We start from the raw sequence: 26,720 nt of genomic DNA on the forward strand, positions 1-26,720 counted from the left end.
GCAGAATGTGGGCATTCTTTTTTTTAAATCCAAGTTGAATGTATACATGGTTTAAGAGCTTAAATAATACCATGATAAGCTTATAATAAAATCCAGTTACTTGCTGCCCATACCTCCCTGTTCCCCAGTCTTTATCTTCATGGATGACTATTTTGAACTCTTTGAGCTGCTGACTCTAGCTTGTATTTATTTCCGTATATCTAAGGAAAATGCTTATGTTTGGATTCATTGATTTAGATCTTTCCTAAGGTATAGGATTTCACTTTCTTAAACAGCCATTCCTTCTGCTTTCCCACTTTGCTTCCCCTCCCCCATTCTCCCAGTATGTTATACTTTTTGGTTAAAACCATATTCATTGTGTACATTATTTGCCTATGCACACAGTCACAGATAGTGTTGTACTGTACTGTTTCCTTTTTAATAGATTTTCCTGTAGTTAATACTTTCCTGCCTTTTTTTCATCTGTAGAGTTTTCTTTCTACCTGTTGCTAATTCTTCCCATAGCTTCTGATAGCCTCTCAGAACAATTTTCCACAAGCTCAGTCAGTGCTATGCAATAGAGATACAGCGCAACCCATATGTGTAATTCTGCTTTTTCTAGTAGCCACAGTAAGAAAGATAAAAGGAAGCAGATGAAAGTAGTAGTACAGTTTGCATAATCCAATATGTTCAAAACGTTATTTCAACCAATAGTCAGTATTTCAAATATCTGAAATACCTTACTTTCTTTTTTTAGCACTAAGTCATCAAAATCCAATGTGTATTTTTACACTTGCGCAACATCTCTTTTCAGGCTGGCTGCATCTCAAGTGCTCTCAATAGCCACGTGTGGCTCGTGGCTGCTGGGCTGCTGTTTCGGACAGAGCAGTTTCAGGTGATTTCTCAGCTTCAGATTTGGTCTTGGAGGCGTCCCTACTGGGGACCTCTGTTCTTTGGTCTGGGTCGCTGGGTCTGTAGGCTGCCACACAGCTACCATTTTGAGACTTCTTTGCTTTTCTTCTCAGTTGGATTCCCTGTTTTCTGGACTTCAGGTCTTCTCATTTCCCTTTGGTGGTCTCGTTCGGTCACGGTTGGTACAGGGGACAAAGGCATGTTGTTGACTCGTCTGTCTCTTGGGTCATTCTGGGCCCATCTGGCTGCTTGCCTCCTAGTGCTGGTATATGGTTGTCATCCTGGGGCCTCCCCCGTCACGGCTTTTGTGGAAATTTCCTGTGCCTTTGCTCTTGTGTTGGATCCTTCCCCCCGACCCCTGTCCTGTATATCTTACATCTTTCTCTTTCTTGGTTTATTTCCTCACTCAGGTGGAAGACATGCTCCAGTGGATTGCTGCAGCAAGGGGGCAGAGGTGGTAAAGTTTTTGAGACCTTGCATATCTGAAATGTTTTTCTTGTTCCTTCTCTCTTGTTGATTATTGGGCTGTGTATAGAACTCTAAGTTGGACATCATTTTTCTTCAGAATTTTGAAGGCATTGCGCCATTGCCCTTCAGCTTTCAGTGTTCTTGCAGAATCTGATTACCTTATCTTTTGAAAGTGAACTATTTTTTCTCCCTGGGAACTTACAGTATGTTCTTTTTGTCTGCAGGATTCTGGAATTGCAAATTAGTGTGTCTCAGTATGGATCTGTTTTTATCATTTTGATGAGCACTTGATGTGTCTGGGAGATTTCCTTGAACTATTTTTTAATGTATTCTTTTCTTATATTTTGTTTTGCTTAATTTTCCATTATTGTTATTTATTTATTTAGGCTTTGCCTTCTGGAAAGGTAGGATTTCTTCTACCTTTATCTTATCACTCTTCAGTTAAGCTTATCATTTCTGCCATCTTGTTTTTAAGTTGCAAGAGACATTTTTATTGTATACAACATCCTGTTCTTAATCCATGGATACAGTATCTTATCTGAGTATATTAATAATGTATATATTTTAAGCTTTCATTTCTCTGCAGTTTATTTCCTCTAAGGGGCTTTTTTGCCTGTTTTGTTTTTCTTTTAAATCTCTTTTGTATCAGAGGCTTTCTCTCCTCTGACATCTTGTAATCAGTGGTGTGTACATGATGAAGAATAGGGGCTTACAGGGTCTGCAACGAGCTCTGAGCAGGTGTAAGGGGCTTATCAGCACAGATCTGGCCACTGGGCCTCTAGGTGCAGGTAGGCTGTTATTTCCGTACCCCTGTAATGGCATCTCTTGGTCTTTCCTCTTGTCTGCTCAGATCATCTAGAGAGCACTCTGCCCCCTGATTTACATCTTCCAGAAAATAAATCTCCAGATTTCTGCAGAGTTGTGAGGCAGCAGTCACCCAGCAGCACGGAAGGGGGCGGTGGGAGTGGAGATGCTGCTCCCCTCAGGCAGCTCTGCCCCGCCCCCCTGCAGTGAATCCCACCCCTCCTTCCAGAGAAGCACACTTTCTGTGCCTTTGGAAGGTTCTGTGGTGGAAATCATGATGGTTCTCTGCTTTCCCCACTGCTGGCTTGTAATTGAGCTTTCTCAGGCCTGCCAACCACTAATCAGTCTGATTTCCAGCTTCCAAAATTGTGTTGCTATTATCTGCTCTCCTGTTCTCTCACTGTGGGTTCGTCTTTTTTTTTTTTTTTAAGTTGTAATAGACTATGCATAACATACAATTTGCCATTGTAACCATTTTTAGGTGTACATTTTAGTGGCATTAAGTATATTCACATTGTTGGATGAGCTTTTCTTTTAATAATGTATAGTAAAATACAGACTTAAAGGAAAAGCCTTTTAAATAGGATTATAGGGGTGTTGATTTAGGGGAGCAAAATTAGATGTGTGTGATCCATGTAGCAGGACGCATAATGTGCATCTTCTGTTAGTCCAGGCACTTGCTCTTTCTGACAGTTTGGTATAATGGGATTTGTTTACCATCTCCTAGGAAAGCATTTGGATAGTTTGTTGGCGTAAAAGGGCATTTTATCTGCTCTTGATAACTGTAGCTTTACAAAAGGTTACAGATGGAACTCCCAGGCCTGACTTGGAAGGCTCTCCAAGATCTGGCCTGTACCCACCTGTGTGCCCCAGGCCTGTTGTTCCTCCCACCGGCCCACTCACTGTTCCTGCATAAGACGTGAACTCCAGCCCCCGTGCCTTTGCCGTGCTGGGGGTTCCTGAGTGAAACATGCCCACCCCCCCCATCTTCCTGCCCTCTTCCACGTCTTTCCAGCTCCCAGCCCCATGCCACTTCCCCCCACCCCAGTTGTCCTTCTCTTTTCCTCCCATGACCTTGGGCATGCCTCTGAATTAGCACCTTGCATCTCCCACACTGCGTGGCTCCCTTTGATGTCCGTTTCTGTGCTGGGTCTTCCTCAGTGCCCGGCACAGGGCCCACGCTCAGTTAACTATCTAGATGAATTCCTGATGCCAGAGATTTCAAGGGAGAACTCTTTATCCTTTTTTTGTAGGATATCCGACACGAAGCCAGTGACTTCCCATGTAGAGTGGCCAAGCTTCCTAAGAACAAAAACCGAAACAGGTACAGAGATGTCAGTCCCTGTAAGTATTCACATCGCCGTTACTCTGCTTCCATTCAGCTGCAGGACCTCTCAGTCAGGACTCCTTTAGCCCCAGGGTTTGGTAATAAATTGATAGCAGTAAAGGTTTATGACTTGATTGTTTCCTATAATAAAGGCATTAGAGACTTATAGTAATGGTTCATTTTTCCACCCTTGTAGAAGGGGTAAGGTTTCAGTTCCTGGAAAATTCAGCTAAGTTCAAAGCACTTTTTTTCCACTTTGACTATTTTAATGATGAATCATTTTCCTACGAGCTGAAGCAGGGTATAGCAGGCATAATATAACCACTTCTGGGTGACTCAGCAAAAGTCTTATTAGACCCCGAGCATTGTATTGAACTGCTAATGATGCCCTGCGCAGGCATTAAAGGGTGGGAGCGGTTCACCCCCTCAACTAAAGCTGCAGTCAGCTCTGCTTGTTGACCCCACCCCCCTGCTGCCATCATCATTTTTCAAGCTCTTTCCTGCCATTAGCTCTCAGTGTGCCCGTTGGCATCCTCCTCTGCCTTCTGAGTAATTGGCTCTCAGTCCGCTGATATCTCGAAAGTAAATAACCAAATATGTTAGAATTTGTATAAAGTAACAAAACCTGGAGGGGAGTGAAGGATGTGAACTTTGCCACCTCCTCTAGGCCACAGAGAACCTTCTGGCTCACCTCCATGTGGCCGTTGCCAATCAGTGAGGGCTGTGGCTGCCAGCAGCTCCCCTGGCACTGCTCTCTGCCAGGGACATTGAAGATGCAGCTGGTCAGTCCCCAGCCAGGCACTTCCCGCCGGCCTGTCAAAGCTCACTGCCCTCCCGCCCTGAACTGTGCAGCGCCCAGGTTCCCGGGAGGGGCGCGAAGTCGGACCCCAGTTGGCACGGAGCAGTCTGCCTCCAACGGCTGCCACGGTCCCTGCCCCTCAGAGCTTTGTGGCCTTGGGCCGGCTGCCCCCTCCTCTGATCGTCAGTCAAACAGGAGTCAACGCGGATCTCAGGATTGTGCGAAGATGAATAAAGTCACGTCAGCCGCTTAGCCCAGTGTCTCACTCGTGAATGTTGGCTGCGGTTGAGATGGTCACTAACTGAAGGTGCTCGCCAGGAACATCTGAAGCGCGGGTCTAGGTCAAGTGACACATGATTTTGCCCCAATGCCCAATACTCTTGATTGAGCACGTCTAGGCTATGGCACCTCGTAGGCTTTATTTAAAAATAATACTAACAGCCTCTCCTCAGGTGATGCTGCTGTGAGGCCCTGGCCAGCCGCCCTGAACTGGAAAGAACCATCACTGTCCGCACCTTTCACATGGTGTGGCCATGCCCATGGTCTCTAGCCTTTGCTGTACTTGCTCTGAATTAGGCAGTAATGTTGTCTTTAATATTCCTTTTCTACATTTTTGATCAAGGCTCATCTAAATGGTTTTATGAACCCGTTTTACAGAGAAAAAAACAGCATTTAAAATATTCTTCCAGAGACGCAATTCCCAAACCTTTTCACCCTCACCCAATCTTACTCCTTATATTTTGCTTTTTCTCCCCCACCTCTACTCTTCAGTAGAAAAGGTGATTTTCTTTTAAGGTTATGGAGGAAATGGGGAGAATGTTTCAAGGTGGAAGCTCTGGGGACTGGGTATTATCTTCCATTTGGCAGGTGAAAAACCCAGCACTCGGTGAGTAGGTTGTTTGCCCAAGGTCACCACCCAGTGCTGTTTGAATCCACTCACATAACCACCAGTGCCGGTCATAATTTTTTTTTGAGATTTCTTATCTCCATGACCCACTTAAATATTACCCAAGTATTTCAGTTTTTATTAACCCTCTATGATGAGAAACATTATTCGAAACAGTGGCTAATTTCCTAAAACATCTCTTTGGAATCCTTTTGAATAGGAAGCCCCAAACCACTTATCCCCATTAACTTTTCCTTTCCCACTGGGCAGGGGGAGAACTATTTATGGGTGGTCACCTGAGTTTACTGTCCATTGTGTTGTACCAGAAATAAAAATACCCACCTGCTCTTGTTAGCTGCACTAGCAGGATAAGGAAGGTGGCTTACCCTCAGGGAAACATGGCTTTTGTGACAAAGTTATGGTAAAGGGGAAAAAAAGGGGGCTGTGCTTTTTCAGTAACCTGGGGCAGACCTTCCAAACACGAGCTTACTTTTAAAAACTCTTCTGAAAGTTACATTTAATAGACTTTCAGTGTTTTGGATTCAGAGTTTATTTTTTCCAGTTAAACTGTCTTTTAAGTGTCTTTGATCATGAGATTTATGTTATACTTGAACTTTGAAAAAAAAAACCTCGTATCAAGGAATTCAAGGTATGACTTTTCACACTGTTGTATACTTAAGCCACTTAATCTTTGAACCATTAGGCATAGGTGAGGTTGAGGTGTGATCGTAAGTCTTACGTACTTAGCTCATTGTACCAACTAGAGCTCTGGGGACTGGGTGGAATTTTTGGTGGATTTTTTTTTCCCTTTTAAAGATTGAAGCCACTGTATTTTTTACCCTTTAAAAGTATATATTAGGCATCAGAGAACAGATCCCTTGACATCCCCTTTCCCCGGTCTTCCAAGTTGTGGGGACAGTAACAAATATCATAAGACGATATAGCCTAAAAACAGATTTCCCAAACAGGACATATTCTGTGTTTTAGTATAGTTTGCCTCTGTTGCTGTTTCATGTTAAGTTTCAAACACTTTCAAAAACCTTTCTGAAAATACTAGTCGTTCCCATATTGATAACTAATCTCAACTAAAACAGCTTGGCCTCAGCCAATGTGAACGCCCTGAGTGCCACCAACTCACCTTCTTGCTTTTTCCCCATGGGGCGCACTGCCTGTGTGGACATTTGAGTCCTCCAGGATTAACCTCTGAGTTCTGGTTTGCCTTTCAGTTGACCATAGTCGGATTAAGCTTCATCAAGAAGATAACGACTATATCAATGCTAGTTTGATAAAAATGGAAGAAGCCCAAAGGAGTTACATTCTCACGCAGGTAAACGGATTGTTCGAATTTGACTCTAATGGTTTTTGCCTTACTTGATGTCAGCGTAAGAGTTTCAGAGTGCTGTTGTCTACACCTCAAATAAAATCTGCCACATCTGTTTAGAAGATCAGGTTTTAAACAACCCAAAAAAGCAACAAGGAAGGAAAAAGTCTTCCTTCCGAGATTCAGTCTGGTCGTGACATGAATCTTTTCTGGGAAGTATGGCATTGCTGGGTTTATAGAAAACAGCAGTAAAATGCCAGAGTGGCCTGTGGTCTGTCGACAGAGGCAGCAGCTAGAGAAGAGCAGTACCTGTGTTGAGTCCATAAGTATTCGCCTCAGAGTGTCCAGTGCTGCTCGTGGAAATCTGAGAGGGTTAGCAATAGGCGAGGAATCTATCCAGATGGCCATTCAGAATTCCTCTGCATGGTCCTCATTCTTGCGGGGGGTGGGGTGTACGGAGGGGGTAGGTGATGTGAACAAACATGCACAACCACTTGAAACTCCCACTGGTTTTTGGCATCTTTATGGGAAAAAAAAATCATAAAAGTGGTTTAATAACCTTTTGTGAAACACGTACTGGTGTATGACCCAAAGACCATGGGTATCTGGGAAAGGGGATAAAGGAGTTTCTTTTTAAGTAATTTTCTCACGTCTTAATCTGTTACCTGTAAATTGGTCTAAACAGTCTAAGTTTCTCTCTCTTTTTTTAATCCTAATTTTTGTTTTTTCATTGCGTATCAGTTTTTATCAGTAGTATATTGGGTTTGCGTTATAGGGTGATTGTGAACGTCATAGCTGTGGTTAATATTCGGAGACTAAAATGACAGTGAAACCAGAAAGTGCAGTGAAAAAATTCTGCTTTGGGGCAGGGCGTATCCCTGGTGGCCCTTCTTTACTGTCCCTTTTGTCCTGTCCCAATTCCTTTCCGCACGTGACCACAGTTGGCCCTCGTGCCCCCCAGTCAGTGTATGGAACGTCAGTCCCCGGGCCCTCAGCGCATGGTCCTCCCAGCACCTCTGGGGTGGGGATGAGAAGGAGCGAGACCTTGGTGGTGGCAGACTGGTGGGAAGAGGTTGAGGCAAAAGTGGCTTCTTGGGAACTTCTCTTTTTAGAAGTAGTCAAGTTTCTTACTTCCTAATTTCAGCCATTCAGCTTTGGTGTGGGGTCAGGAAGCCCAAAGCAAAGATAGGGTCTGTAAAGTCACATGGAGTGTTAGGAAATCACCATGGAAACTTCTACACCGCTGTCCTCCCCACCCCCATGCCCTAGCGCTTCCTTGGCACATCTGAAGGTCTGTCTGTTTGTCAGGTTGTACCATGGTTATATCCAACTGCTTACATGGTCTCCCTCTGCCCTGAGCTTTACATACGGGATTGAAGCAGCCTGACCCCAGAGTTACATCCCTAGACAATATGACTGAAATATTTTTTAAAGCATAGAGAATAATGTCACAGGTGCTGGCCTTCATGTCCATCTTCAAGTGTTGGCTGAGTTTGGCGTGTATCCTTTCAGATCTTACAGGATTTTTAATCCCTCAGACCCATTCTAAACTGGGGTGAAGTATGGGGGCAGGGGAGTAACAAGAGCCACCGCTATGGGGACCTGGCAATAGGGTCCTCGTGCCCAGCCATGGGCCCCCTGATTCCTGCCTTCCTGGAGCCGTTTTTCTGTCAGTTGGCTGGAAGGGGTTACCATGGAATCCGCTATTGTCTGAGACCCTAAGGAGCCAGGATTTGTCAGGTTTAGGCAGCAAATCCCAGATAAGTTCAGGGAAGGAAGCGAGAGGGCACTGAGGGCTCCGTGGTCGAGGGAAGCGCGGTGAGACTTAAAGGGAAAAGATGTAAAGACTGAGGAGATTTTGGATGAAAGTGAATGCAAACCATTTTAGAAGAAGTGGTGCTGGCCAGAGGAGGTGACATGCTCTGTCGTGCAGGTGATAGGTGATGTCCCTTCCAGGCAGCACTAAAAATTGAGGCAAACTCGAGGCATTCATACCCTATATCCAGTAAACATCTGTGCCCATTGCCAGGGGGGCTGGAGTGAGACAGGCCCCGCTGCTCAGCAGGCACCCCTACCCCCCATGCCTCGGTGACACCATACCCCTTGGGCCACCCGCCTGACCATTTGTGTGTCCACATCTCATGTTCCTTGGTCCAAGGATGAAGGCTGTCTGTGGTCAGGTTAACCATTATTAATAGTAATAATAATCGGTGCATTTTATTGGGTGTTTACTGTATTCCAGGTACTGTGGTAAGGCCTAATAAGTATTGATATATGAACATAGTTAATCTTCACAACCCTGTGAATAGGTGGAGAAACTGAGGCAAGGAGAGGTGGGGTGACTTGTCCGAGGTCACACAGATAGTAAGTGATTGGAGCTGGGACCAAGCCGTCGGAAGCGTCCCTGTGACCCCTTCCCCACACTGCCTCTCCCCTGCAGCCAGTTTTATTCGCTATACCACCCGCCCTAAGGCATGGTTCTCAGTGGAGCCCCTCAGCTGGCCAGCCCACACCAGAAAGCAGAGTCTGTGTTTTCTCTCCTCCATCGCTCAGCTCTGAACCAGCCCTGAGGTGCAGAAATGACCTTTCACCGCGTGGTAGGAAATAAAATTGTGGTTACCACTAGGCAGGGAGAGGCGGGTCCCTGTCCCAGCCATGGCCACCACGCTGCCTGAGGGCCCTGTCATCCACTCACCGCCAGCAGTGAGCTTGCACTGGAACGTGTTTGTGTGTAAAATGCATACACTGTGCATTGTGTGTTTGCAGGGCCCTTTGCCCAATACCTGCGGTCACTTTTGGGAGATGGTGTGGGAGCAGAAAAGCAGGGGCGTTGTCATGCTCAACAGAGTGATGGAGAAAGGCTCGGTAAGTCATAGATTGATCCACTGTTTGCATCGCTGCCCGTGTGGACGCCAGTCCACAAAGTCGACATCTGTCCGTGTTTATTTCCTTGAGTTGCTTTTCTATTTCTATTAGAAAAACATAAAGAAGCAGTATACAAATACATGTTTATTGTAAACAAGTCAGATACGTAGGTGAATTTAAAAGAGGGAAACAAGTCAAACTGCCCTTGACCTATTCTCCACCCTGCCCCCATCAGTCAGTCTCTCCAGTGTGTGATGCGTGTGTCCTGCTTTCCTCTCACCTCTCAGTCTCTCTCCTGCTTCGTGTGCTGCTGTGCTTGCCTTGTGGAGCTGTGTAAGCGGAGTTTTATTTTGAAAAGCAAGTTCCTACTGTATCTTCATCATATTTGCTTTTTCTGGCTGGTAAAAGCATGCCTCTCCGCACCTGAGCTGTGGGAGCAGCTGGACCCTGGGTTCGCCTCCATAAAATCCCCAGACGCTTGGCTCCTGGCCACACCTCTTTAGTGTGGACGTTGTCTGCTTGTGCTTCACTTCAGGGTGTGTGTTCCTTTCTTCCAAGTTCTTTGCAACGTGGACTCGAGGTGTGCGTTTGTTCAGGCCACCTCCTGCCCCTCAACGGCTCTCCTCAGTCTCTCCTGCGTCCTGTATCCCGAATGGTCTTTCTAAAGCAAGTCTCACCACACCTCTTCACAGCTGAAACTCTTCTGGGGCTCCCCCTGCCTCCCAGATATGCATAATGTGGCTACTGGACCGGGTATGGTTGGGCCCTAGTTAACCTGGACCCCCAGCCCCGCCTTCCGTCTCCAGACTCCAGCCAGGACAAACGTTTATTTATTTTATTAAATTGTTCTTTTTTTTAAGTTTCTTGCCAGTTCTCTGGGCTAATGATCAGAATCACACTTGCCCCACTTCCCGGCATCCCACGTTGCTTCCCTTGGGGCCGCGGTGGCTGTGCTCTCCCTCCCCACGCATCTTTGAAGTAGGGAATAGATGCCGTATCCCCGCCCCCCTGGCTCCCGCCTGCTTCCCACGACATTCACGGCCAGCACCAGACACGGCCAGCAGCAGACACTCGCAGCCAGCACCAGCACTGCCGGGGCTCCGCAGCCTCAGAGGTGGAGGCCCCAGGAGGAGGTGGGCTGAGGAGCACGGAGACCGGGAGGAGCGTGTAGCCCAGGCCCGGCCAGGTGCTGGCACTGTGCTCTCTGGGGCTCAGCGGGGGCACTGCTGTCGCAGCTGTCCTGGCTGTGTCAGGATGCGGCCGTGGCTTGCCAGGAGAACATGAAGGCTCCGGAGACGCCACCCCTCTGAAGAAAGCACAGTCGTGGCCCTAAAGGGAAAAAATACAAGTGCAAAGAAGTAACACATCAAAGGAAACGTGAGCGGTGAAAACCTAAAGCAGTAAAGCACTCGCCACAAAGCCTCTTCCCTCCCGCACCCGGAAAGGAACGGTCTTGGTTACAACAAATGGCCTTCGTACGACCGCACATGTTTAAAATCATACTTTTGCCTCTGCCTCCTTTTCTTGAAAGAGAGTATTTATTCGCTCCGCACTCACAGGTGTAAAGAGCTTACCTGAGTGTTCAGTTGATGCAGTGATGCTTCTTGTCTTAGAAAAAAATGTTCACAGTGAGAGTGGTTTTTGATTTTCTCTGCAGTGGCTTGATTAATAAAATGTGAAGTTGCAGATGTGAAGCAAACCCTCACCCATCACCACTCTTGTCAGCAGTTTTGAGTAAAGAAACAAAACACGAGGTTCCCGCAATACACGCACTCCTCAAGGAGAAGTGAAACACGGTGGCCGGTGCAGGTGCTGAGCACAGATGACCCTTCGGGGTCTTCCAGCCTCATCGCTGCTGACGTTTGGGCTGGATCGCTCTCTGTCTTGGGGGGCCGGCCTGTGTGTTGGAGGGTGTTTAGCAGGATCCCTGGTCTCTGCCCACTGGATGCCAGTATCACCCCCACCCCAGGTTGAAGCCATCAGAAATGTCCCCAGACATTGTCCAGTGTCCCCTGGGAGGCAGAATTGCCCTCAGTTGAGAAACACTCTGTAGTCGTATGGAGGGTTGAGAATATTAAATCATGACTTATTTATTTTAAAATCATCAGATATGGTAGCATTTGCCTTTTATTTGTTACTAAAAGTTCAGATGAAACCTCTTTGCTATTTGCACGCGGTTTGCTTTAGCTACTGTTGCCACAGGACACCAGGAGTGGTGGCCCTGTACTGCAGTCACATGTTTGTCACCAGGCCCTGCTCTTGGTTGTCGCCCACCCAAGGCCGAACGTAAATGGACCACAGATCCACTGTGACAACCTTTCCCCTTGGACTGCTATGTTGGCCATTAAAAAAACAACAACAACAAAAAACTAGTTGGTTTTTATTGTAGTTTACTGTGATGATGTGACAGTAATCCCTGTTTTCCTTTGCAGCTCTTCTTTTTACTGTGGGTCTTTTGGGCCTGCAGATTGGCATGGAAAGCAACGTATGGTTTATGGTTCTTAAAGTTTCCTTGGGATAAACATTTTTAATTCGGCCTCAACGTTATCGCCCCATAAGGGCTGACTGGGGAAAATTATAAGAAATTGCATTGTCTTGTTTGCTCAACTAATCTAATTATAACTTCTCCACACAGCCCGTGGTGAAAACCAGCTTGCAGAGCGTTTCCATGTAATGCATATTTGTTTTCTGGTTTCCTTCTTTCACCAAACAGTGGTAGATGTTCTCCCTGTATTTTTGGCAGACCTGCCCGTTACCCTTTTGGGACCCTGTGCTTCCTGGAAAACCGTTGTGCAGAAAATGATCGTGTGTGTTAGACTAAGGTCATCCAAATGGCCAAAGTTCTCATTCATTCAGTTTAAAAACTGAGTTTAGACATGATGGGATAGAGTGCATGTGTGTAGGGGCCGGGCTTGTTGTCTAGGGGGAAGTAGCAAAGCCATGTTCAACCAGAAACATCGCCCATATCTCTCCCCTGAAATCCCTACTAAAGATGCTGTTTGATTTCAAGTGCTTTCAGGCCCGAGACACTAGGTTTTGTATCATAGGTGCTTTAGGCTTTGTGCATCTCTCTCGTTCTCTGCTTTTAGTTCTCTGTGTTCATTCTTATTTCAGCCAAATCACCCATCACAGGGTCACCCCAGATGACTTTCATGGATTTTTCTCAAGATGGCGTAGCTCTTTGTCTTAGATGGACCCAAGCAAGGACTCTCTCACACCCGCCTTCATGGTGGTAACAGCAGGTATGACAGATGCCAGTACTTTGGCACTGCCATGTGGCTGTTTGGTGCCAACCCAAAACATGCCTCAATTTTAACCCTGAAGAAGGACTGCTTTCTAATAAAATAAATCGCCTTTTCCGGTCACTATGTATCAACTAAACAGGATAACAGGAAGTAGTTGATATTGTGCTTATTTTGTTTTGTTTTGTTGCATATGTTTACAATAAAAATTTCTACAGGAAATGACAGCAGACCGTGGCATGTTGCTATAGATGCCTAAGAGTTCTTTTAAGAACTCCTGTTTTTTAAATAAGTATTGACACTTAGTGTGTGCCAGAATTCCTCAGCTGTAGAGTTCCAAAGTCTTGCTCTTTACCCAGATTACAGAGATTTGTAAGGCTTTATATTTGCTTTTGAAAGTGATTGCTTGCTGTGTGGACGTGAGGTTGAAAAGACTTGCCTTTCCTGCCCATGAGGCATGAAAACATTGGCCTCTTCTTTGGTAGCAGCTCGCCATTCTGCATTTCTGCTTCTTTGCTTTACTCTTGGTCTGCTCACTGAATTGGGTGCCCACTCCAGCACACGTGGTTTTGGACCTACCAGGGCAGTCTGTTTCTGGAGTCTCAAGGCATTACACAGGTCTAATGATTTGAAGTGTGGGAATGAATGCATCCTTTAAGCGTCTCCTGAAGTCTTGCTGTCATCTGCCTCACCCACTTTGGCTAAGCATGGGATCGTGCCATGCCATTGATGCTTCTGTGTCCTGAGTGGCAGGATCTCTTTGGTGCTGACAGATGGGCTCTGTTCCAGGGGTTCATCTTTGGCGCTCACCATTGGTGCAGGGAGGGTGAAACTGGCCAAAACTTTAAAACAGGCCAGTGTCCAGGCTCTTATTGGCCTTCTGTTCGGAAACCATAAAGTTTGATGCTGTGTTGGCATCTCCGTGTGGTGTTTCTTAATTTGTTTCCCTCCCTTTTTTCTGTTGCTTTGGTTTTCATTAAAGCAGGACCGATGGGCTTTTGTTGTTCTGTCTTCAGCCTCTTCAAGAGCCTCCTGGCTCCTCTGAGTCAATGCATGTTGAATTATAAGGGTCTTGAACTTGTACCATTTCCCAAAGAGCTGTTTACACACACTGATATTTCATTTGCTGAAAGTCATACCATCTTTGAGGGTCCCTCTGTCTGGGGACATATGTCGGTTCCTCTGGCTTATGGACCTGGCAGCTTAGCCCCCATCTACCTGCTGTTCTTACCCAGAACAGTCATCAGCAACCAGAAACGTCTGGCGTAGACACTTGGCTCAAGCAAAGCATGCCACTAAATTTGACTCAGATTTTCTTTCTTGAACTCTAAATGAAACCAAATCTTCGGGAGTTTGCTTGCTTTAAGGAAAATGTTAATGAGCTACGTTTAAATCAAGAGCATCAAGTAGTTTCTAAAATTTTTAAACTACAACAAGGGATTTTTCTGAACTGAACCGAACCAGAATGAAAGGGTGGGGTGGGGCAGTGGGTGATCCCCAGCCTTGGAGGACCCCTCTGCAAACCTTCTCGATTCTGGTTTGCATTTGATTACAGCCCTTCAAGCTTTTTACGGTGTTTCATGTGGTCTCTTCTAGCCTTGGTTATCGTCCCCAGGGTAGGGAGTCTGCGCTATGCCGAGAGCACCCATCAGGGTCTTGATAACCTTTGAAATGGCTACATAAAGTAGTTCATGAGAGACTAAACCTTGTGTGCCATCTGGCTTCCTTCATGGGTGATAGGAAGAGGATCAGACCCCTGGAACACTTCGCTGTGTGGAAAACCGGGGCAGCTGGGTTTGGAAGTGCAAGTCCTGTCTGCCTGACTAGTCCTGGTCTAGATCTTCACAGACCCCCTCCCCATCTCCTCTGGAGGCAGGCAGGTTACATTGATGGCGACCTCCAAGGTCAGAAAACCCTGGGTCTTTGGGTTATCATAAAGCTCGTGGACGGTACTTCAAACCTCCATAGGAAGACTGTCAGTTGCTCACAATAATTCAATGTTATTTTCTCCCCTAGTTAAAATGTGCACAGTACTGGCCACAAAAAGAAGAAGAAGAAATGATCTTTGAAGACACAAATTTGAAATTGACATTGATCTCTGAAGATATTAAGTCATATTACACAGTACGACAACTAGAATTGGAAAACCTCACAGTGAGTATGGCATGCTCTTAAGTACTTCAGACAGTTACTGGTTGAGATGTCTTTTCACTTGGGTGATACTACTGAACACCAGTTGTTTATGCCAGTGGTTTTCTGTGCTCTGAGCAAGAAGTAGTTTTAGCACTATGGTGAGTAGAGCTTACCTGCTTACTTACCGGGTGACTAGAGGTGCCTGGGGGCGGGTCTCACCTGCCTCCTTCCCCACAGAGCTCTTTCCCAACACTAGTTAACACCAGTTCTTAGGGAAAAGGGAGTTCTGACCTAAACCTTACCTGTTCCTGCTCCTGCCTTTGCAACTGCAGAGGGACTAAAGTGATGGCCTGTGAGTTAAATACCAGCAGAGCACGTGGGCCTCTCTTGTGGTCCACAATCTCTTTAGTCTGAAGTGAGGGAAGAAGGGCCCTCCAGGGCTGACTCCCAGTTCATAGTCAGTGAAAGTTTTCTAGATGAAGTCTTGGGCTTGTTTGTGTGGAGAGAATTAATTAATTAATTTTAATAAATTTATTTATCTCATTTATTTTATTTTTGGCTGCGTTGGGTCTTCGTTGCTGTGCGCGGGCTTTCTCTAGTTGCGGCGAGCGGAGGCTGCTCTTTGTTGCAGAGCATGGGACTAGGTGCGCGGGCTTCAGTAGTTGTGGCTCGTGGGCTCCAGAGCACAGGCTCAGTAGTTGTGGCACGTGGGCTCAGTAGTTGTGGCACACGGGCTTAGTTGCTCCACAGCATGTGGGATCTTCCCGGACCAGGGCTCAAACCCGTGTCCCCTGCCTTGGCAGGCGGATTGTTAACCACTGCACCACCAGGGAAGCCCATGTGTGGGGAGAATTTGTAACACCACCTGCCAGCTATCATTAAATGATGGTCTTGGAATATGTCTGGGCAGTGTGCTAGAAGCGGCATCACGGAAGACCCTGCCCTCGGGGAGGCTGAATGATTCGCCCGGAGCCATCACTCTGGGGAACCATGCTTGTAGTGGGAACAGTGGAAGGGAGCTGACGGCAGCTCCTGGGGACACCCCAGGATATCAAATTGTCAGACTTCAGGCAAAGGGCACCGTTCTCACTGCGTCTATGTCTGCCCCCCTGTCAGATAGGGTTTTTGAAAGCCTTCCAGAAGGTGGTCCGTGTGCAGTGTGAGAGCAGCATAGGCTCAGAGCACGTGCCGGGAAGGGTTCACAGGTTCTGTGGGGTCGAAGGAACGTGGATTTATCTGGGGGCGGTGGGACTGGTGTTGGGGCTTGCGGGCCGGGGCTGAAGAGGAGGAATCTGCCCCTGGATTCTATTTGCATCTTAGTTTTCAGTTTACTGCTTTATAGTCACCGTGACGCCTGGGGTGGGATTAATAGTCGAAGTAAGATCGAGAACTTACGCAGGTGACTGGAAGTGGAGAAGAGGTTAAAATCCCGTGGCTCTGGAGGAATGCAGCTGCGCAGTGGGTCCAGGTCCCCCTGCCGCCCCCTGTACACTAGCGCTGGAGCCCCAAGCCCGGCCATAGCCGCATGCAGGCTCTCGGGGTGTGATTTATGGAGGGGTTTGATACGGAGGATTTTCAGCAATAATGTTGGCAGTGGGTTGGTATGTGCCTGGAGGATTACGTGGTAGACTTTTTTAATGCTTTTGAGCGTTTGCAAGCCTGACATTGCAAGTGACTTCCGGCAAACTCTTGAGAAAATTTCCTTTGCTTCTTGAGGGAAACAGAATTTGGACAGAGCAGAAGAGGTTTGTGCTGTTTGCGTGGCAGAGCAGAGGCAGCAGCTTGGAGGTTTGGGGGAGATCTGTTTGCTCCAAACAGACGTGGTTTTGAAAAAGTCTTTTGTCAGACGTGTACCTGGCCGAGCACACGTTTGGAATGAATTCCTTGAGAAAGAGGTGGGCAGCCGTGAGGGAGGGAGTAAACAGAAGGTAACCCACACCTTTTTAAGAATTAAAAGAAGGAACTTGCTTTTGGCATGTTTTCTTATTCCTTTTTTTTTGCGGTACGCGGGCCTCTCACTGTTGCGGCCTCTCCCATTGCAGAGCACAGGCTCCGGACGCGCAAGCTCAGCGGCCATGGCTTTACGGGCCCAGCTGCTCTGCGGCATGCGGGATCTTCCCGGACCGGGGCACGAACCCGCGTCCCCTGCATTGGCAGGCGGACTCTCAACCACTGCGCCACCAGGGAAGCCCTTCTTATTCCATTTTTTTAAAAATCTATTTTTAAGTGCTTTTCTGTTCCAAAATAAATAGAAGACACATTTCTCTTTTAAGCCATTAAAGGATATAAGGAGATCATTTTCTAGGGAGGAAAGTATGGAATTGTTTGGTGTGGTTCTATAAGTTATCCTAATGTCATAAGCAGATTTTTTCCAGTTCTGCAGAAAGATACCAGTGTGTGTAATAGCTGGTGCAGGGCGACACGTGTGTGTTCTCTGCTGATGTTAGGTCCTTGCTGTTTTTGTGGGTCCTTTTCACACATTTTCATCACACTAGGGTCAGGGAAGGTTGCTGTAACTAAGCTGTGAGCATTGGGAGGGCAGGGCGCGGGGTCATTACCTCATCGTGCCGGGCACACGGGAGGCACGTTATGGACATTTGCCAAACGAAGGGAGACATTGTCAGTCAGCGGGTCTTTGGCCCAAAGTGTTCCACCATCAGCTGCTGTCCAGGTAACCTAGGCACTGGCTTGGCCCTTGGCGCTGCGCAGCTGGGGTGGTTCCTGTCTGCAGGCCTTACTTCCCCTGTGACTGGCTCCCATTACTGTGGGCTCTTGCCTTAGTATAATCTTGGGTGCTCTCCTCAGCAAGGACTACATTTTGATCATTGCTCCTGGTGACCAGTTGTCCACCCTGGGAGTGGAGTCTCAGAGGCTCAGAGGAAGGAGCGGAGCTGGAAACAGCACCAGAGGCCGTTCTTTCTGTTCCACAGTGAGCAGATTGGGCTAGGAGACAAGGGCCAGGGTCCTCCTCCTTTCAAGAGTTCCTGCAGTGGGCTCTGGAGTCAACCAAGCTTAGATTTAAACTCCTGCTCCCCCACTTAATGGAGGGTTAGCTGCCAAGCCTCAGTCTTCTAATCTGGAAAATGGGAGTAACGGGACTACGTGCCTCGAGGGATTGCTGTGAGAACCCAGTGAGCTCTCGTGCCCACACTGGAACACGGTGAGCGCTCCGCTTGTGGGGCCAGTGCAGCTGGTCTTGTCAGCATCCTCCTCCTCATCGTGGACCATCTGTTCAGCTGGATATTGAGCCACACGTGGCAGCCTCCTGTCTTTGGAGACTGAGTTGGTAACTTTTTTCTGTAAAATGACAATTCTCTGAGGCATCCAGATAGTCCTGTAAGGAAAGCCCCGAGTTTCCCAGAGCTGGTGCCCCACACGTGCAGTTACATTTCCACTCTTTCATGTGAAACCCCGAGGCCTTTGATGACAAGATTGCTGTGGGTGGCAGCGAAGCATCATTTTGACTTGTGGGGCGGATAGAAATCGGTTGTAATCATGAAGACGGCAGAAGTGAGAGGAACATTGGAGACAAGGGCTCTTGTGGGCAAGACTGTTCCATCCTAAAGGAGGGGCAGTTGAAGCAGGAGCAACCTGGGGTCCACTCGGGGCTTGGTATTTGTTCACTGGGTTTGTGGACCCGGGGAGAAAAATCTGAGAATTAAGGCTACTCTTGGAGTTAGGTGGGTGGAAAGGCACTTCATGCTTACTTGGAATTAATGATTTCTGTACAGGTGATTCTCTTAGAATCGTCATGAGTATATTTCTCTTCCAGTCTCAAGAAACTCGAGAGATCTTACATTTCCATTATACCACGTGGCCTGACTTTGGAGTCCCTGAATCGCCAGCCTCGTTTCTGAACTTTCTTTTCAAAGTCCGCGAGTCGGGGTCGCTCAGCATGGAGTACGGCCCCATTGTGGTGCACTGCAGTGCTGGCATCGGCAGATCGGGGACCTTCTGTCTGGCTGACACCTGCCTCTTGCTGGTAAGAAGGCCCTTAAATACCCCGAGAAGAGAAGGGAGCACATTTTAACCTCCAGTCTGGCCCAGCCACAGCTTCTCTGTTAACTGTCTCTGCAGTAAACTAGCTTTGATCTTCACTTTTTAATAGCTTCCTTCCCGTGAAAGGAGCTTTACCCTAAATAGCTTCGTTTGAAGGGAGGCCCTTAATTTTAATGTGGAAGATCCAGAGAATCCCCTTCCCTCTCATTTTGCCCCTGTGCTCAAATGGTCCCAATTTTGCCACATTTTCTAGAATTCTGCCTTCCTCGCTATGACTTTTCCTGAATAGGAACTGGCACGCTCCAGGACATATACAGTCACGTTGTACTTGAGGCTTGGACCTCACTGAGCTGTGTCTCCTCTCTGGCTTTCAGATGGACAAAAGGAAAGACCCTTCTTCTGTTGATATCAAGAAAGTTCTGTTAGAAATGCGGAAATTTCGGATGGGACTGATCCAGACAGCAGACCAGCTCCGTTTCTCCTACCTGGCTGTGATCGAAGGCGCCAAGTTCATCATGGGAGACTCTTCAGTACAGGTCAGCAGTGCTTTTGCTTTAATCCAGGTGTGTGGGTTTTAAATTTTTGCCTGTAAAGAAGGAGGCTGTTCATTGTAAACGTTGAAACAGTATCCTGGGTCAGAGGAAATAGCTGGGCTTCGTGTTTAAATAGCTAAAAAGTTGTGGAAGGTTTCACCATGTTCCAGTTTCTGCCTTTGAAGTGCTCACATAGAGATCATTAATAGGGAGAATAGACTTTATTTTCATAAGATCTCATCTTCCAAGGACATGGCTGGAGACCCGAGAAGCTGAGAGGGCCCCTCACCTCTGCTCACTTAAAGGGGAGCAGGTTTCCTGACAGATCAGCCAAACGTGAAATCTCACGGGACTTCCTCTTGCTGCTTTTTCAAGGAACAATGGAAAGAGCTCTCCCACGAGGACCTGGAGCCTCCACCCGAGCACATCCCCCCACCTCCCCGGCCTCCCAAACGAATCCTGGAGCCACACAATGGGAAGTGCAAGGAGTTCTTCGCAAACCACCAGTGGGTGACAGCTGAGACTGAGGAGGTTAAAGAAGACGGGCCCGTCAAGGAAGAAACCAGAACCCTCTTAACCGCCCCCTGCAGCCTGGAAAGGTAATGTGAGAGGGTCCTGGCTTGCTGGGGGCGAGGGGAAATGACCTTCTGTTCCAGAAATACATATTGATATTGAAACCCTGTGGACCCAGCCTCCTCTTGGCAAACGGTGCTTCTGTGTTCTTGAGGAACAGGCCCCTGGACCGTCCCTGCTCCTCCCCCAGCTGGAGGAGCCTCTGACTGAGCCACAGGTTGGCCCAGGGAAGTGACTGCTTTAGCGGGGATCTAGCACCACCTGGTGGTGCTTGTTGGAATCAGGGGTCTGGTGCGACTGAGTCAGGTCTTCCAGCCCGGTGATGACAGCGACAAAGACAGAAACCTGCCCTGGACTTCAGGCCAGTCCTGAAACTGATATCCAGGCTTGACCACGTACCTTCAGCCCCCAGAATGGTCTTGGGGTACTTAACCTTTTCATGTAGTCTTTTTTTTTTAAGATTTGTTTATTGTTTGTTTATTTTTGGCTGCATTGGGTCTTAGTTGTGGCACGTGGGATCCTCGTTGAGGTGTGTGGGCTCCTCTCTAGTTGTGGCGTGCGGGTTTCCTCTTCTCTAGTTCTGGCGCGCAGGCTCCAGGGCACGCGGGCTCTAGTTGAGGTGCGCGAGCTCAGTAGTTGTGGCGTGTGGGCTTAGTTGCCCTGCAGCATGTCGGATCTTAGCTGCCTCACCAGGGATCGAACCCGCATCCCCTGCATTGTAAGGCGGATTCTTTACCACTGGACCACCAGGGAAGTCTCCCTTTTCATGTGGTCTTGATTGAGTTGATTGCCGTTTTGCTTCCTTACAGTTTGACAAAGATTACTGAGCACCTACTGATGCATGTGAAACCCCGAGATAACTAGACTGGAGCCCCTGGTCTGTGTTCTAGACCATCTTACTGGCAAGGGAGCAGTAGATTGTGGTGGTGGCCCATGGACAGGGGTGTGATGGAGGTGCACGCTGAGGGGGTCAGCCTTAGAGAGGAGACACCCAACCTTCCCTGGGTGGTCAAGGAAGGCTGCCAGCAGGAGGTGGCATTGTGCACAAGCTTGAAGGATGAACGGGGGTTAGCCCGAGCCTGAGACCGTGGAGGCAGTGCCCTTGGTACCTGCAGTTTTGGAGGGCAGTTTAAGATTAGTGCACACTTTGACCCCACGTTTGTCTACACCTAGAAACTCAGCCAGCAGGAGTTCTCAAGCAGGTGTGCAGAGATGTACAGGTCGAGGTGTTCGTGGTGGCATTATTTCTAATGGTGAAAATCTAGAGATGAGCTGATTGTGTATCCAGGGATTAGATAAGTCGTGCTTTCTCCCTGTGTTGGATATTCTGCAGCTATTAAAGAATGGGATCAGGGTGTATTGTTACGGCCGGACACTGGAACGGTCATGCATGAGAAAGCAGGTCACACACAGTGTGTGCCCCACCGGGGCCTCTGGCTAAACTGATCATCAAAATCTTCCCCGGGCACTTTGCTAAATGCTGGTGTCCAGGTCCCAGTCCTGGCCCATGAACCTACTCCCCAGGGCCTTTTGTGCAACTGGCCCTCATCACAGGAACACCGGGTCCGGTTCTGGGGCTCGAGAGACACTTGTCCAGCGGGGCCTCCCAGAGCAGGTGCTGAACAAGTGCGACTGTGCCCCGGTTCCCAGGGCCTCTGTTGACACTCTCAGGGGGGGCTGGCGTGCTCCCTTTGAGGGCTCGCCGAGGGCCGAGGATGAGAGGGATGGGAGCTGGCATGTGACTTGGGTCAAATTTGTGTCATTGGTCCTGTTTCTTTATTCATGAAGACAATGGAGAGAAAGGTGCCTTTCACATTCTGTGGGTGAAGGTGGTGAGCAGGGAAGTGTGGATTTGGGAAGCTGAAAGCCAGAGAATTCCAGGAAAAGAATGGAGTGGGACCAAGAACCTATGCGCCTCTGGGCACCGGGGAGGGCGGGGAGCCCACGTGCACACAGGCCTCAGCCCTGCGGCTGGGGCCTCACCGGGTGGGCGCCGAGAAGGGTGCTTCGTGCAGCCTCCTCCTGTCTGCTGGGGAGGCGGTGCCCCCGGATGGTCCTGCCAGTCACGCGGGAGGCTGCTGGGGCAGCAGGGCCATGGAGAGGCCTGTGGGAGGCAGGACTTCCTGTGGCCAGGGCCGCCTCGATGGACGCAAGGGTGGGAGGGCAACGGCCTGGGAGAGGTGGGGAGGGGAGAGGCAGGGTCTGGCTGCACCCAGGCCCACAGCCTCTGCTGGCCTGTCCTGGGACAGCCCTACAGGGTGGCTCTGGCTTGCCCCCAGCAAGGTACTCAACTGACTGCACACGGGACACCTGGGAAGTGGGCCTGCTGGCAGGACTGGCTGGGCGTGCAGCGGGGAGGGCAGAGGGTCAGCACTGCAGATGTGTGGTGTTCGCATGTCAGCAGCAACAAAGGCCTCTGTGTGTCCACGTCTGTCAGGCCCCGGGGAGGGAGTGGAAGCCTGTGGTTGCACTGTTACCTTCCCTGATCTGAAGGGGAACATTCTACAAGCGGCCCCAGGGGCTGTACTGCTCCTCAGACCCTTACCCAGCCCCGTCACTGAGGAGTCCGCGGGTCTCCGGAACCCCACCCTGGCCCTGCTGTCGGGCCCTGGGAGGGAGGCGGTGACAGGCGGGCCTCTGGCCAGTGTCAGCATCAGCAGGCTCTGCTTCCACGTGGCTCATTTTTTCCTAGAATTCCTCCGGGAGTAATAGCATCCTTGCCATTGTTTTCCCGAGTGAGTAACCCGCCTCTGCCCCCCTCATTCCTCAGCGCGAGTCAAGACACTGAAGTCCGGAGGCGGGTCGCGGGGGCAGGTCCCGCCCAGGGGGAGCCATCGCTGCCCAAGGAGGAGCAGGACCAGGCGCCGACTCACTGGAAGCCCTTCCTGGTCAACGTGTGCGTGGCCACGGTCCTCACAGCCGGCGCGTACCTCTGCTACAGGGTATGTTTTCACTGACGGACGTGCTGGCCAGACCGCGTGTACGGCAAGCCCTGGCCGCCAGCCCGGCGGTAGCGCTCAGTGCTGCGGGAGCCTCTGAGCCAGCCTCAGAAGAAACAGATCAAAGGTTTTCAAAGTCTGGGACTGTGAAGGGCTAACGAGAGAGAATTGAGGATTGATGCACCGGGGCCTTAAGGAGCCCTGTGGTCCCAAGAATAGAAAAGTCTAATCTCAGGGCCTTAACCTATTCAGGAGTAAGTAGACAAAATGCCAAATACGTCTCTCTCTCTTTTTTCTTTTTTCTTTTTTTGTTCATTTGTTTTTGAAAAAAAAGTAATAGAATTACAACACATTGTTGTTTTTAACCTTTATAAAAAGCAGCTTTTTGTTATTTCTGGGAAAAAAAAAAGACTAGGCACTTACGAAACTTTCTTGTACCCTTAGGTGGTGTAACCAGATACACAATTTTTATTTGATTTCCCAGGGAAAGACTCCCACACTTTTGCGAATGTAAAGTCCTTTGGAGGAGCGGGTTTGAGGGTTTCGGACATCGTCTCGCTCAGGCACTTCCTCTGCTGAGCGCGCACTGAGCCGGGACAGTGCCTGCGAGCTTTCCCATTTTAAGAAGAAAAACAACAAAAGGCCGTCTCTAGAAAACAGAACCCGGCTTCTGCTTTTGCTCAGGGTGTCCCACTGGCTTCCCGTTGTCCGCTCCTCCACCGGCCCCCTCTCGTTACAGCCGTCTTGCGCACGTCCTGCCCCCATTGCTCCATCTCCATAAACAGGGTTCCTCAGGGCCCCTGCCTCAGGGTCAGAGGTCACCACAGGGTGGCCACCGGCTTTTCACCCAGCCATTGAGATCCAGAAGGAGCAGTTTCCACTTTGCTTGGAACATAAATGCCATTTCAGTAGAAATCCACACGTTAGAATGTGTTGCCGTTAAAGTTACGGAGAAGAGTGAGGATTAGCCTCAAATCTCTGGTCGTGGAAATCACCTCACGAGACTTCTGTTTTTTCTTTTAATGATTTTAAGTATTTTACCTCTTTCTAAGCAACCACCTTTGAGCGCATCCGATGGTTTAGTAACGTGCAGACAGCTTTTTCCTCGGGGGTGATTTTGGGAAGGGGGAGCTGTTGTAAAAAATAATAATAATAACCAAAACCCCCTTCACGGGGGCTGGAGTGGCCCGGGCGGCCGAGGTGTTGCACGAGTCCGCAGCTCTGCGGGGGCAGGGCCGGGCTCCTCTGAAAGCGTTTGGTTTCGTCCTAGTTCCTGCTCGACAGCCACACACAATCTGACCTGCCTCCACCCACGGTCCGCCCCTGCCCATAGAGCCCGCAGCCGCCTAGCAGGCAGCCGGCGTAGGCGAGGGCCGTTGGACAGCGTAGCCCTCCGCGCCCCGACGGACGTCGGTTCTGCACTAAAGCCCCCCTCCCCGGGCGGTTGGCCTCACCTCCATCCTGCTACTTTTCTCCCCCTCGCCTTCCTCTGAATACCAGACCCACAACCCATTTTTTGAGGAGGGCACAGAGGGCGCTGGGCTGGTGGCGCAGAGCAAGGCAGCCTGTGCGGGTGGAGGGGCAAGCCTCGCATGGTGCCCCCTCGGCGCATCCCTGGCAGGCGGCAAGCGACATCCTTCCCACAGCCCTCCCTGGAGACGGCGTGTAGTGAGCCTCTCCACTCCATATTTATTTTTTAAGTCTTTTCTCCTGAAGGCATCCACAGTGCACTAGCATCTTCATAAACCAATAATGTGTTAACGTTTTTTGATGTCAGCCTTGCACCAAGGGCTTTATCAAAAAGTACAATAATAAACCCTCAGGTAGCGCTGGGAACGGAGGACTTTGCCGTGAGCCTGCTGCGTCAGACCAGTACTAGGAAGGAGGACGGTTGTAAGCAGTCGTGATTTCATTGGGTAACACGAGAAGAGGTTTGCCTATGTTTATAGAACAAGGGGATAATATATAATGAACACTTGGCTATTTAAGACACATGGCGTGAGATTACTTTGTCCCGGTTCCTCCCCTCCCCAGTTGTCTGCTCGAACCTCGGTCTCAGTCACCACTCTCCCTGTGTGTATTAGGATGCATGTACAGTCTTCTTGTGTCCCGATCAAATACCACGTGCTTGAAATCCTTAGATCTCTGCTTACTGACGCGCTCCGTGTACAAGTCCAGTCTACCTTTGCATGAGCTGAGCATTACGTGGCTCTGGTTCCTAAGACCGTTGCTGAAATCATTGCCATTCGGCAGCGGAGCGATGTCCAGTAACAGATATTTGCCCAATTCCTGGCATGACACTCTGGTGACTTCTAGTGAGGCCCAGCCTGTCCTGGTCCAGCTGGGCCCCACTGTAACTCAGACATTCCAAGGGTGTGGGAAGCCATAGTCACACCTCACGCTCTGGACACTTAGACAAGCAGGTCCCCCACGACACACACACCTTTGGGGTCAGCCTCCACTGTGCCAAGTTCACACTCTTCTTGAGCGGACCGTGATCTGGAACCAAGGCGACTGTTGGAAACCACACTTCTTGAAACAGCCTGGACGACGGTCCCTTCGAGCCAGCCTGTGGCCCTTCAGGTCCGGGGGCCTTGCTGAGAGAGGCGTCTGCCCTGCCCTTGAACCCTGGGGACTGATGGTGCTCACGACTCTTCCTGCGAGGGGAACTTAAGACCTCCACATTAAGTGGCTTTTTTAACAAGAAAAAAAAAGGCAGCTATAGCTCACGGGCTGCTCTTCTGCCAGCATTTTCACATTTTGCCTTTCACGTGTTAGAAGCTCGTGCAGAGAAAGTCTGTGGTGGGAACATTTGCGGCATCGCCCCGCAGAGCCATGGTGAGGTGTGGATAAGACTCTGAGGTGCCAGGCTGTAAGCATTTTTGAGTTGGGCTTGTTTGTTATTTTAAGTCCTGTATATGTATGTAGTAGTTTGGTGTGTATATATAGTAGCATTTCAAAATGGATATACTGGTTTAACCTCCTATCCTTGGAAAACAGATGGTTCTCCATCTTGTCACACGTATGTTAGAGAAGTAGCGAGCTGCTCTGCTATATGCCTTAAGCCAATATTTACTCATCAGGTCATTATTTTTTACGATGGCCATAGAATAAACCATTTTTACAAAAATAAAAACAAACAAAAAAAAGCGAGGTGTTTTGGTATGATACCTTTTCAGGTGTGTGTATACATGGATGCATGATGGGGGGCGGGGGGCGCGTCTCAGGGTCTTCTGTGACCTCACAGAACTGTCAAACTGTACAGTTTTCCAACTTGCCATATAAATGATGGGTTTGCATTTTAGTTGCAACAATAAAAAATTTTTTCTAAAGAACATGGCTTTGGGGTGCTTCCCATTTCTTTGCTTAATAGGCCTAAACCAGGCGGGGCAACTTCTGTTTTCTTTCCATCCCTGCTGATGTGAAGCAGATGTTGTCAGTCAAGAGGGGTTATAGTTTTTCCGCATCTGAGGATTACGACGGCAACGGCCTCCTGGAGTCGTGGGTGCCTCTGGGCTGGGGGCACTTTCCCTGCCTCGTGTTTATTCAGCGCCTCAGGCCTCAACCCATTTCAGCAACAACAAAACTCACCTTTTCAAGTGTTAGGGCCCTTGGATAACTTAATGAATTTATAAAGGTTGTTTGAAGAACTGCTCAAACCTCAAGAACGTGTGTCCCTTAGCCGGCTGCCTGTAAGACACAACGGTGGCCATGTCTCAGCACCTCTGCCGAGTCACATTTGATGTGGAACTGACACATCAGTGGAGACTGACAGAGAGGTAACAGTGAAGTATAAACAATTCGTGTAGTCTTCGTTTCGTGTACAAAATTAAATGTAAGTCTCCCCAAAGTGATTTTTCAACTTCTTGTTCTGAAATAATTTCAGACTTGCACAACGTCGCAGAAATACTACCAAGAATTTCCTTATATCCAAGGTTTT

General features: G+C 48.8%; 1 protein-coding gene across 1 annotated transcript in view; it reads left to right on the forward strand.

Annotated features, from left to right (window-relative positions):
• Positions 1–26,115, forward strand: part of PTPN1 (protein tyrosine phosphatase non-receptor type 1) — a 67,993-nt gene extending 41,878 nt beyond the window's left edge. The window contains exons 2-9 of the mRNA XM_082671003.1: positions 3,417–3,507; positions 6,402–6,502; positions 9,263–9,361; positions 14,620–14,757; positions 18,509–18,718; positions 19,110–19,271; positions 19,644–19,867; positions 22,612–26,115. Coding sequence (XP_082527129.1) covers positions 3,417–3,507; positions 6,402–6,502; positions 9,263–9,361; positions 14,620–14,757; positions 18,509–18,718; positions 19,110–19,271; positions 19,644–19,867; positions 22,612–22,798 — 1,212 coding nt within the window. The 3' untranslated portion in view covers positions 22,799–26,115. The remainder of the gene's footprint in view (positions 1–3,416; positions 3,508–6,401; positions 6,503–9,262; positions 9,362–14,619; positions 14,758–18,508; positions 18,719–19,109; positions 19,272–19,643; positions 19,868–22,611) is intronic.
• The last annotated feature ends 605 nt before the right edge of the window (positions 26,116–26,720 follow it).

The sequence above is a fragment of the Grampus griseus genome (assembly GCF_964374135.1).
Source record: "Grampus griseus genome assembly, chromosome: 14".
NCBI classification, from domain to species: Eukaryota; Metazoa; Chordata; class Mammalia; order Artiodactyla; family Delphinidae; genus Grampus; species Grampus griseus.